This window comes from Fulmarus glacialis, unplaced genomic scaffold (assembly GCF_000690835.1).
Source record: "Fulmarus glacialis isolate BGI_N327 unplaced genomic scaffold, ASM69083v1 Scaffold48612, whole genome shotgun sequence".
Classification (NCBI taxonomy): domain Eukaryota; kingdom Metazoa; phylum Chordata; class Aves; order Procellariiformes; family Procellariidae; genus Fulmarus; species Fulmarus glacialis.
The window spans coordinates 2,121-15,322 of record NW_009199419.1 but is presented as its reverse complement, the minus strand read 5'-3'; the positions used below and the strand labels follow the sequence as shown (position 1 = coordinate 15,322).

The following is a 13,202-nucleotide window of genomic DNA, read 5'->3' as shown; positions in this document are numbered from 1 at the left end:
GGGACTTTCTTTACGTTCGAATCATAATGAAACCTGTAAACTAAACCCTGCCCCTGTGGTGGACCTGTCAGTACAGAGAACTGTGAGGGCTCTGGGGTCTGCTCGACTGATTTCACAATTGAAACGTTATGAAAATGTCTCAATAGTAAACTGAAGAGTTGCCTAGTAATCTGCATGGCAAGATATCTCTCACGGTTGGTTTTCAAGGGATTTTATTCTTAGTTACTGTGTTTCTTTGCTCTTTTGGTAGATGAAAATGAAGCAGAGAAACCAGAGGAAGAAAAAGCTAGGTGAGTATCTTGACAACTGGAAGTCCTGAAGCGTGTGCACAAAAATTGTGTTCATTACATTCTTCTTCCCAGCTGCTTGAAAGTCCGCAGCGCCTGAACACACTCCGGTGTCTCTGAAAATCCCCTTAAGGTAGTCTGTTTGGTCTGCTAGAATGACTTGGCTTTTCCGTGAAATGGTTTTACCTGTGAAATTGGGACACTTGAATATGAAAGTTATTTTAAGTTTTAACTGTATTGACAGCAAGACCCCCTCACAAAATGCCAACAGGTCTTTTATTTCTGTAATCATTGTGCTTTGCAGTCTTAGTAAGGGATCAGGACTTCATTTGTCCTAGATAATTTAGAAATTAAAAGACAGTCTGTCTCCCAAAGAGTTTACAATGCAGTTACAAGAAGAGGAATACAAGGAAGCAGTGGAAGATTACCAGCTAGTTTGATGTGCAGGTCGCATAACACATCTGCTTTGGTTTTTTTTATTAGTAAGAGAGTATTTGCAAGAAATTTAGAAAAAGCTTTGGAAGTATTTGGGGGAGCCTGCTTGAGTTATAAGGAGCTGTATGAAAGAAAGCACAAAGATGCTTCTTTGAAAATCTAGCTAAGTTGATGGAGGTTGGTAGCAAGGACTGACTGGAAATGGGAATCAGTCTCTTGTGCTGAATGAAAGAAGTCTCACAATTGATAAACTATGGAAGTTGTTAATTGTCAAGATAAATTAAACAAATAAAAGGGAAGCCAATGCAAAAAAACAGGTATTGCTATTTTCTATAAATGCTTCCAGTCAACTGAGATTTTTTCAATGCGAACTCTTGAATTTAGTTACCCGTGGTGGACTTCTTGCCTGTAAGCTTGCTCAGTTGCTTTTTTGAACTGATGTCAACTTTTGACAGGCACAGTGTGATACAGCAGTAATGACCTCCAACACTTGACTACATACGATACTGTTTTGAAGCAGCTACTAGATGCAATTACTTGATTCCCATTAGTTCTTGTGGTATAAGAAACAGAGTTGTTTCTTGTCACCTTTTCCATGTCACTTAGCAGTTTTCTCGACCTCTCTTGCATTCATCTTGAATCATCTCTTTTCCAGGACAAAGAATTCTAATTATTTATTTGCTCTTTATTTGGAAGCTATTCCATATCAAGTGATTCCCTGTGTTTAGTTACTTTTTCTTGACCTGGCACCTTTTGTCAGTATTACTGTTGTTTAAGAAAATTATTTGCATGGCAACCAAAATGATCTCTAGAAACAGTGGTGTTTTATTCCAGTTTCTGGTCAATAGTGTCTAGCTTGGCATTTGGCTGCCTCAATACATAGCTGTGGGCTAAAAAGCATAACAAATGGTAGCTTATGCATCTTACGAGTTGTGTTTGGAACTCTGGAAGTGTGGTAGCAGTTTACCTGTTCAAAGTTTTGGTCTCTGGCCTCCCAATTTTGGCATTCTTCGTATATATAAAAATCATGAGGTTTTATTCAGGTCTGTGGCTAGTCTGTCATTTTACTGGGTGGTGAAGTGAAATGGGCAAGCTTGAACCCTGGGGCCATACCTGGGCTGTGTTGGGTTTTGGTGCAGTGCTCATAAGTGGGTATTTTGCCAACAGAAGACAGGATCAAAATCATTCTGTTCAATAAAAATTGGCAGTTGCTCAGTCCATTTCAGAAATATCTTTTCAGTGAAAGAATATTGTTTCTAAACGGCTCCCTCCTTACTCTGCTGTTTGTGATGCAACATCCTAACAGTTAATGGAACTGTGGAAATTAAAATATTGCTGTGTAAGAAACAGCAGTAGGTAAGCTCAGTGAGACAGCTCATTTGCATGGATTCGACAGTGCTGGTCATTTTAGATGGACCAGTAATTTTAAAATTTTTACAGTTTTCAGTCTACAGTTAAAATATAATTGAATTAATCATTGAATTGTAGCTATTCCATATGGTGGAAGAAAATTTCACAATGCAGATGCGGGAATTTTGATTCAGTGCAGCATTACCTATGGGTATTTAAATGTTTTTTCCATTATGTCTTTGAAAAGCGTCAGTCTGCAGGGGCGGGGGGGGGAAGCTGTTATTCTCCCTTCATATAGTATGAAAGATTTCACTTTGATTCCAAAAGAGGATCCAGGTGTAGTGCCTTATTACTTCCAACTATTCTACAAACATCCAGTTAGTATGATTTATGATAGCTAAATATTATCCTGCTAATATAATGTTATATTAATCTAGAAATTTTTTGAATAAATTAAATTTTTTTTTTAATTAATGCAGAAGATAGCTGGAGCTTTGGCTCTTCTCTGGAATGATGTAGCAAGGCTTTTTTCATCATTAGCTGATATGTGTGAAACAGTATGTGCATAAATACCTAGTTTCATCTTTTCCTGTTTGTTTTTGTTTAAGTGCTCCACCCCCACCTGGAAATGAAGAGGAAGCTGCAGAAAATGGCGTTGTGAAAACGGTAGTTTTAAATGTGTTTTTGAAATACTGCTTTAATTTGTTTTGATTTATGGATTATTCGTAATTTGGCTAGGACTTACAATTAAATGAATTAATGCATAAGTGTACGCCTTTGATTTTATTTTTCTGAAAGGTGTTCGACACTATCTGCAGAAACTCTAGAAATTACTAAATTAGGAATCCAATTTCCAGCTGCAGTCCACTTTTTAAATCTAACTTACAGAAAATAAATGAATAGTACTTCCAGTTTTTTGGAGGAGAAAGACAGTGCTTCAAGACAGCTGTCTTTTCTCACAGACATCCTTTTCAAAATGATAAGCTCTCTATTTTTCCTCACTGATACGAAAATAAAATCCTCTGATTATTTTTCTTTTTTGAACATGACAAACAATCAGCATTTGCAGAACTGTGTGACAATATGGATCAAGAGATGAATTACACATGCCTTTCAGAGGCAACATAACAGAACTTGTTTGGTAGTAGTCTTAAATATTCAGTATGTCTTACAACTTCAGTGTTAGTATGATGAAGGAAAGGACCAGGAAATGAAATTTACAGTTGCAGTGTTGATAAAAGGTCTCAGTTTACTGTGAATGGGAACAGTTTAAATCTGTTCTGTGAAAAAATTGTAATTTTACTTCACTGGGATTCTTTAGCTTATATCTTGCAAGAATTCTCTTAAGTGATGCAGAAACCATTATCATGATATTTGTGCAAGTTTTAGGACTCGCCTCTCTCAAAATTATATTTTTTTTTCAGTAAGTCTAATACTTTATTTATGAAAGATATTACAACTTATTTAAAGTTGCGGAAAAAAAAACTTATAAAAACTTAAAAAACTTATTTCAATTGTTTAAACTGAAAAGCTCTTTATTTTAAGTGCACCAAAGGCTTTTTGTGCTGATGCTAATACTGTAAGTGGGCAGTAGATTTAATATGTTAGGTACAAGGAGACAATAGTATACTTGTTTGGACTTGCTGATTTTAAAATATTTCTGAAAATCCTCACAGTTTCCTTGTACTTGCATATATTTGTATTTGTCACCTGTATAAAGCCTAGCATTGTTAGGATATCATTAGAACATCTCATAAAATTGAGAACTTCATGGTAAAAGGTGCACGTGAAGGGTCAGCAGCAACCTAGAAAAATGGATGGTGTTCAAGTTGGTTGAATAAGAAAAAGTGAATATTTCTGTCAGGAGGGAACTAAGAAATCATTGTTTGTAAGTGAAATTGGTTTTGGTTGAAAAGGTACATGCTCCAGGCAAAATTTTATTTTATGTTCGATGCATTTGTAATGGCTCTCTACTGTGTGGGTTGCCTGGTGTGTGAGAGAGTGGTGAACTTTTACTTTTCAGCAGTGGGGCATTGAAAGACTGACTTCTGTCTTCAGCTGTCATTTACAGTATATCTATACTGATCTAGACTCCCCCCTCCCCCCCTTGATTAGACTCTTAATTGTTTTGTAAATTATATTAATGTTGTATAGCAAGGATGACCTGCACTCCCAACATCTTATCTTCTATGCAGTTGCTTATTTTTGTCTAATTTATGTACCAGGCAAGTGAATAGACAGTATAATAGATAAGGGGTAGAGCTCAGCTTTGCTTGGATAACTGCCGGCTACCTGGGCAGAATCAATTCGGTATGTTTAGCCTTTTGCTGAAGGATTCAACACATATGTGAATAAGGGTGATCTGGTTGATAAAGTTCACTTGGATTGCACAAAGTTCTTGAAGAAATTCCTCACCAAAGGATTTTAAGAAAAGTAAGCAGCTATAGGATGAGTCCCACATGGATAATTGATGTGTAAAAGATAGAAAACAGAGGGTAGAAGTAAAAGTTCAATTTTCACAGCGAAGGAAGGTCACCTCCAGTGGGGATTCTTTGGAATGTTGTGCATAACCTGTGCTGTTTAATGTGTTTATAAATTACTTGGAAAACGGGTGAGTTGTGGGATCACAAGTTTTCTGATGTTACAAAGTTATTCAAGATAGTAAGAACAAGGACTATCTGTGAAGAACTGACTGGTTAATAAATGGTTATTGAAAATCTGTATAGAAAAAGAAGAGTGATGTTCACGGGTGGAAAAACAGGTTTACAATAAAATGGTGGTCTCTGAGCTGGTCGTTACCACTTAGGAGGGACACACTGAGATACGTAGAAAGACCCATGAAATTGATGGTTAAGTGCTTGTCTAAAGTCTAAAAAGCAGTTAAACATTGGGATGTAGCAGAAAATGAATAGAGAACAAAACGGAAGATATCATTATACCATAAATTCATGGTTCAGTTGCACCCTGAATTCTGTGTGCTGTTCTGTTCCCCCTCACATCGTAAAGGCTTTACTTCAACTGGAAAAAGTTGAGAGAAGAAGAGCAGCAAGAGTAATTGAGGTAGCTTCCGTACAAGGAATGGCTGACTAGGCAAGGACTTCTCAGCCTGGAGGACAGGCATACGTAGGATATGATGGACACTAACAAAATCACGTGTGGAGATTGTAAGTAAGGATTGACTCCTCACAGTCCCTTCCATATGAGAACTGAGACTGTTAAATGAAAGTCATAGGAGCCAGGATGAAAACAAATAAAAGAGGTTGGATCTTCATGCAATAGACGGTGCTATGGAGAGTGTCGCTGCTGGGAGTTTATATGAGTCCAAGGGAAGTCTCGGCAAGTACTTGAGAGAAAGATCCTTTGGGGGTAAATAGACAAACCATAACTGGCTTAGGAAATGCCCTGAGCTAATAATGATCAGCGGCTGAAAGAGGGTTAGGGAGGAGCACCATAAGAGTTTGCGCTGTTTTTTCGCTCCCCTATGATCTCTGGGAAGAGAGGACCAAAACAAAACGCCGAACAAACCCAAACCACTGGACTAGATGAATTCTTGGTATGAACCGTTATGACAATTTTATTTACCAACAACCTTCAATGCTATGGGACGGAACAGCGTGCAGTGTGCTCTTCTGTTTTTTCAGCCTGTTCGCTGAAAAATCTCGTGTGTTTTATATAGTTTACTGATGCTAGGAACTGAATAGATTTCTCTGAAGCGTAGTGTTCATCTACAACTGGAAAAACATTTATTTGAGTTACTCTGGATATGTAATTGAGGATGGCAAGAGGCTAGTCTTGCATGTCTTTAAGTTCTTTCCTGAATGACAAGGTAAGAGTAGAACCAGTGTGTGTGAGCTAAATAGAGGGAAGAAGGATATTAGGTAGTGGAAGCTATTTTATGCTTATTTAGGAAACGTCATGTTTCAGAAACAGAACTTAGTATTAAAGATACTTCTCTATTTTGATCCAGATGCTTCAGATACTTGTAGCATTTCAGCAGATGAGCCTCCTAAATTTACTGTTAATGCTACTCAGTTCTGAGGTCTAGGAAAAGGAGAATTTTCTTCTTTCGAAGATTTCTAGAACAGATAGTTTTGTCTGGATTATTTTTCCACTGTAAAGGTAAGTGAGTGCTTTTTGTCTAAGCAACGACTTTTTCTTTTGTAGAAGGTGGCAGAGGCTGAGGATGACAGTGATAGTGATAGTGATGATGATGAAGATGATGTTCAAGTCACCATAGGGGATATTAAAACAGGAGCTCCACAGTATAGGTAAGTTATTTGCAAACATTAACTGGGGGAACTTTCAAGATTACATTTAATGATCAATTCAGGCTCTTTAATACCTGTCAGTGTCAAATTGTATGCATAGTTAGTCTCAATTTAGGGTTTTTTCAGCTCTTTAACAATGTTTTTAATGATATAGTGACTTGAAAACAAAAAAGTGAAATGAAGTCAATGAAATGTCTTAAAGGAAGACCTGTTGTATGATTTGTTTTTAGACTTTGAGAAATACTTGTATTAAGTTTGTAAAGTAGAGGGTTGTTTTTTATTATGGAATGGCTATGTTACATAGCATTTTTAGGGTCATTATTGTGACGGTGACATTTCTGTTGCAAATGGTAGAGTGGTAAGCACAGAGAACATTGGAAACATTTGTCCTTGGTCCTGTTTGTAGTGGATGCAGTTCTTATTAGACCTCTATAGTTTCAATTCCTATAGATGTTCTCAAATAAGATTTTAATGTACTTCAGGATGGAGCTGCCAGTCTCTGGAGATAATTTCTCAAGATTATGGTTTAGGCATTTGTAGCATACAAGAAATTTTTTGCTACTGTTATTGCCCCGTATTCCTTCTTCTCTTGATAAAGGGCTTGTTTTTCACTCAACGCTTTTGAACAGTGTTAATTTTACCCAAAATTATGAAATACTATTTTTCATTACATGGAAGTTTTCTGAGGGAAGTGGTTTGGTTGTTTGTCTTGGCAATCCTAATGTTTTCATGCTTATTAAACCCAGAGTTACTAGGGTGTCATTTCTTAATAGAATTATGACAGGTCTGCAGGTAGGTCTGACTCATGTATATTATTGTGTTCTTAACTTTAGAATGCAGGTGGTTTACTCATTTTTGAAATATAATATTTTTAAACTTTCAGTATTTCATATCCTAAACTAACTGTGCAAATCAATGTGATATAAAAAATAGCAATTCTTTCAGTTCTTTATTTGTCTGCTTTCAATAACTTGCAGTATGCTTGTGGTGTAGGCAGTGACCTCAAATTTTGTGAGACTAAAGCAAAACTACATTTATATTCTCAGTAGATTTGCTGGTGCTCTTTCCATGAGTACAGAAAACAATGAGCAGATGATCCTAAATCTAATTAGAGTAGAAAGTTTTACGTAGACATGGTTGTTTTCTGAAAAACCTTTTTTCTGGGCAAATTGGACAGAAAGTTCATGGAGGGGCAGTAATCTAAAACAAACTTAACATTGCTGTTCATTTTAACTTCAGTATAACAGGTTCCTTTTATAGGATTAAATGATTTTTCATATAGTAGTCAACTGCTGTTTAAAAAAAACCGTAAGATTTGTTTGACAAAGTCATGCACAAATACAGCATGGCAGATCAGAAGGTTAAATGTTTTGTGTCAGTTTTGTGTTTTTGTAGCACTTGAATGAAAACTAAAACTGCATGGAAGTGGTACTGCAAACTATACACTGCCTTCTAATTATATGCTAATCTCATTACGTTTATGGGTTGATACCACCTGTGAGGATAAGCTACACTGCATGCAAATGGTAGTGAAAGCCTGCTCTTAATGTTCCAAATGAACAATACTGTAGTTCCTAAGGTAGTTAAATCAGTATCTAGATTTCTGAGTGCATTTTTATGAAGAAAGCTCTCAAGTATTTTAGAAAGTGAAATGTTACATACTTTTCTGTTGGTCACAAGGATAGGTGATTGCTAGAAGTACATTGAAACAGCCTTTCAATCATTGTAGAGGAATGCTTGTATTTTCTACTTCTGTACAGATTAAATGGAATAATTACGAAAAGAGAAAAGGATCTGTCTAAACCCTTTCTTTTCTTTTTTTTATTTTGTTTTTACTCTAATCCCCAGAGTGTCATCTGTATCCCTAAATGAACTGCATTTTTCCTTTCTCTCTTCTTCTGGTTCTGTCCGTTCTTGTTTCTATCAAGGTCTTTATCCTTTCAACTCAGGAAGAGTGACTGGGACTTGCTTCACAACTGTTTATTAGTTGGAGAAGTTGCTACTGAGCATAGAAAGGTACACTCTCTTCCTCCTAGGCTGATCTCTTTACTTTTACAGTGTTACCAGCTTGGAAAGCTAGAGATTCAGGATGGTGATTGAGCCTGGGTCCAGTTTGTTTCTGGATCTTGCTAACTCTTGTTATGTGTTTTCTTCTGTTTTAAGAGTGTTCTCTGTCTAATTCAGTTTTGTTAATTTCTTTAAGTTACGGAGCGGCACCTGTGAATCTCAATATTAAGACAGGAGGACGAGCTTATGGATCTTCTGGTAAGAAAATTTACACAGTAATGTTAGTAAAAATGCAAAAAAATATTTGGTTGTTTTGGATGAAGGAAATAATTTTCACTTCCAAAACTTCTTCATAAATTTAAATCTGACTTCCTATTTCTATTTTAAGTGTGTTAAAACTATTTGGTAGAGACAGAAGGCTCTAACTTTCTAACTTTTCTTCACAGGTGCAAAAGTTAAAGGGGTGGATCTAGATGCACCGGGGAGTATTAATGGTGTGCCACTTCTGGAAGTAGATTTAGATTCTTTTGAAGATAAACCTTGGAGAAAGCCAGGTAATGTTCTGGTTTACGTTAACTGATATGTAGGTATTCAGTAGGTTATTTTAATAATAATTCCCGTTTACTGCATGTAGGTCTTATCTACCCTATAGCTAGAAGATACTGTACAATAGAACTTGGAAAAAGCAACTAAGTTACTTGTTGCCTTTGTGGTGTGCCACAGAGTGTGTGGGTGTGCCTTGTTTCTTAGTATACATTCTGCACATCCATCAGCAAAAGGAGACTGTAGGACATGCCCTTTGTTTTTTTTTAAATGTATGTATATCCTGAACTCTCCTTGGAAATCTGTATTTCTGTGGAGATTACTGCCATTGGTCTGTGCCATAGGACAGAAGATAAAGCAGAATGGAAAATAGTTCTAATAGGTTTGAGCATGAAGAATGGTGAAACATAGCTGCTTGTGCTTCTTTGTGTTCACACATAGATGTCCATAAGCTTTGAAGAAGCAGCTGGTACCACATGGGTTTTCCATAAGTCTCCTGTGTGTATTGTCTGGTTGGCTCAAGTGATTTTGCCAGACTTGTCTAATACCTGCGTTGCTTGTTGTTTTTTTAGTGGCAGTACGTCTTGCTGCTGTGTATAGTTTTTTCTGGTGTTTGTATGTTGCTTTGGCAATGCAACTAGTGTCTACAAAATGGAAAAAAGAAGCCTTTGATAATATTCTGGTGTTTGAACTGTTACATATTTGAAATACATTCTGTGCATTTGAGTTATGTCTGGTCTCTCTCTTACAATAAAAATACTTCGTGGCATCAAATGAAACTAGGAGTCAAAACGAAATGAGGAGTCAAATACAGAACAAGCAAAAGGGAGTGGTTCTTCACTGAACATACAGCAAACCTGTAGATCTTACATTTATCCTAGTGTAAAGATACAGGGATTATAATATCCTATGATATTCTGTAAGTATCTACTCTTGATCCCTGAGATGAGATGCTAGGCAAGATACTCTTTCTGACTAAATTTTAATGTTTTTATAGTCTTAGCCATGAATACTCTATGTTAACTGAAGTAAAACTGTATTGTACATTGCAGTAGTATGTTTTTAGATCAATGCCTAATCCGTTTTGTATATATGTTCAGTGGAGAAGAGAAAAGATGAACTTTGTAATGTCCTAAAAACCTATGCTTTTCTATTTAAAGGGGCTGATCTCTCTGATTATTTCAACTATGGGTTCAATGAAGATACCTGGAAAGCTTACTGTGAAAAACAAAAGAGAATACGAATGGGTCTTGAAATTTTACCAGTTACCTCAACCACAAATAAAATTACGGTAATTAGTACAACTTTTGTGGTATTATACGTGCTTTTTTCCCTGGAAAGTTGCTTGTGTGTCATAAGCTTGTTGTGCCCAGTTCAGTGCGTTTGTTAGAGTGTGCACCTGACTCCCCACCCCGAGCCTAGAGTGTTCCTGTGTTGCTTCATTGGCAATTTGTGTGGATAGTGTGGCAGACTAGCTACAGCTAGATTGCATCTGTACCATTATTCAGATTGTGGCCCATCACTTAAAAGTTGTATGGTATCTTAATGGGCAATGTGTTATTTAACTTAGGCTGAAGACAATGCTATGGAAGTAAGACCAAGTGCAGAGATTCTCGATGGCAGATACCATCTTTTTAAGGTGAATTTTAGTAAACTTTTGTTGGTTGCTCTCATTTTTGTTGAGTATTGCTTCCCATGCCACGACAGACTGATAGAAGTACAACTGAAATGGACATAGCCATTATGTCAAACTCTCATCTTACATCAGTGACTTTCTGCGTATGTCACAAAATGCTGATTAAAAAGTGTTGCTTTGTTCGTCACCCTTCTGCAAGCATGTGAGTTAGTGGCCTGGTGAACTAACAAATTTCCCAGTGAAACTAATTTTTCTTTATGTGATGGTTTATTTTTAGCTGTAGTGCATTTGTTTGTGCAGATTAAAGAATTCGTGCAGATGTGCTGGGGAAGCTTTTGTAGGTTACAGCATGTTTATTTTTCCTGTGGCCTTGTAGCTCTTACTGTGTTTTGTAACACTTATCCTTGGCAACTCTGAGATGTGAAAATCAATCTTCCATATTTTTCTGTTGACCTTTTGGGATTAGATGGCAATAAATCAAGTTATATGTAATATTTTTACGTTTGGAAATGCTGACTTTCAGACAGCAGAAAAATCTATATGACGGGATTTATCTTAAGGATTGAACATTTTTTTCAACTTCTCGTTTTCTCATTTACTCTTTCATTTGATACTAAAGTTGAAATTAAAGTACAAAGGTTATTTATTTTGCTTATTTTCAATATGCAGTCATTTTTGTTCTTGAACTGTCATTAAAATGACTTGGAACTGTTTGTTGCTTTCTTCTGTATACTCCTGTGACAGAAGTGTCAATTGCAGACAGGTATTTTTGTTTCCCCTCATATGCTACTTGAGGATATCCAGTCATTTTGACTTTATCTTAGCAAGAACAGATCAGAAGCTCCCTGGGGCTTTTTGCCTTCCTCAATTACCATTATAATAGTGTTATGGAATGGTGGAAATGGTGGGCAATGGGAGTTATGATTTGCAGCTGACTACACTCTCAAACTTCTCTGAACTGTTGTCCTGAAGGAAGAAGGGTAAGTATTCCAAACCAAAGCTTCCCCTATTTCTAGCTCAGTATTGACTCTCTGGGGGTCCAGTGATCAAACAGTACAGGTAATAATTGTGTTTTAAGAGTCTGAAGTAGAGTTTGTCATGTGTTTTACAAGGAGTTTACATAGAATTATTAAATAATTAACTTTTTTCCCACTCTTCTGAAATACTAAGTCTCATGTAATTTACATGGTGTGTTTGGATTAATCCTCTGTAACTGGCAAGACTTTGTCTCCTACATTTTCCAGTTACTCATTAATTAATTGAAGACTTACAGATTTTTCAGATAAATACTTAAACCAAACCTATTCAGTTTTTTTTTTCATATTTCTGGATTAAGTTTAATTCAGTCTTAACTATTTACGTGCATTTTTGTGGTTTTGGGAAAAAGGTGCCTGTGTTTAGAAGTGAGATTCTGCAAAAGCTTAGTAGTTCACTTGCCTACAAGAAGCTGTGAGATCACAGCCTATGTGATGTTATACCATGAGTGAACTAGCTATGTAGAGTGATGTAGCGATGTGATTGGTACAGTGGGAGTGTCTTTAAAAAACAAATCAGTACAGATTTGTCTTTAATGCTAACCCATGTAGGTTTTTCTTTCATGTATAATGTGCTGCTGAAGTCAAACAATACTTGAAGTACTGGCGTGAAAGGTCTTGCATAGCTTTAATAACGTGTCTCTGGAATTTTGCAGTACTTCAGTAACAGCAGTATGTTTTTGAAGTATTCAGTCTGAACTAATGAAAAGTCTTTAAAGTTTGCCTTTAAAGTGTGTGAGGTGACTTCCTGGTATGACTCGGAAATTAAGTGGTTACTAGATCTCATAGTCAGTAAGGCAGACAGAGTATCCACTCAGTTTCTTGTCTCATGTTTTGTTGTTGGGTAGCAGACTTGTTAGATAACTCTGTCGTTAAGATTGTGAAGATTTTTATTTTTTTTAATAAGTATGCTTCTTTTAAAAATTAAGATGTTATTTTGTTCATACAGGAAATTCTACAAGAAAATAAGTTTGGTCTGTTCATGTCCAAATCAAATGCTTGGAAAATAAATATTAAAACTGTCTAATCTTCTCTAATAATTTGTTCTCTGGCATATTCCTTTTTACATATATTAAACACAGTACTTAAGTAATATATCCTTATAAAATACGGACTTTTACTAACTGTGCAAAGATGACAGTTTTTTAAAAATCTGGTTAAAGTTGGACTTTCTTTTTGTGTTGGCTATGTGCTGTGTTGAGTGTTGGGGCTACTGTACTTCTGAGGTTAAACTAATGATGAAACATTATTTTGAAGGTACAGCAGGGCAGAACTGGAAATTTGGAGAAAGAGTTGGCAGTGCAGTCGACCAAAGCTGATTTCACATCTCCTCCTGCCTTATTCAAATCAGGAATTCCAACAAACAGGTCAGTTAGAGAGTTGTAACACAAGACCAAAAAACTTTTTATACTGTATTTGAAGTTCATGATTTTTGTAGGAAAAAAGGAAAATCTGTTTCTGTAACAGGTAGAAATGAAGGGTAGAGTGATCCTAAACACTTTTAGCCTTCAGTCACCATTATGCATGAATGCTGTGCTACCTTCTTGGCTATTCGGGAAAGAGAAAGAAGAAGGAAAGGGAAGAAAAACCAGCAGGACCAACTAACAAGGCAGCTATAAAAATCCAGGTGTTGATGTATGAC

The 13,202-nt window shown here is 36.3% G+C and overlaps 1 protein-coding gene across 1 annotated transcript; it reads left to right on the top strand.

Moving 5' to 3' along the window:
- Positions 1-258: 258 nt before the first annotated feature.
- On the top strand, positions 259-12,927 carry LOC104071956 (pre-mRNA 3'-end-processing factor FIP1-like; the record flags this gene model as incomplete). The annotated part of the gene is made up of 8 exons (XM_009573239.1): positions 259-290; positions 2,681-2,738; positions 6,237-6,340; positions 8,544-8,605; positions 8,794-8,901; positions 10,051-10,181; positions 10,461-10,529; positions 12,818-12,927. Coding segments are annotated over 8 exons (674 nt in total), but the record flags the coding sequence as incomplete, so codon positions are not given.
- Between the last annotated feature and the right edge of the window lie 275 nt (positions 12,928-13,202).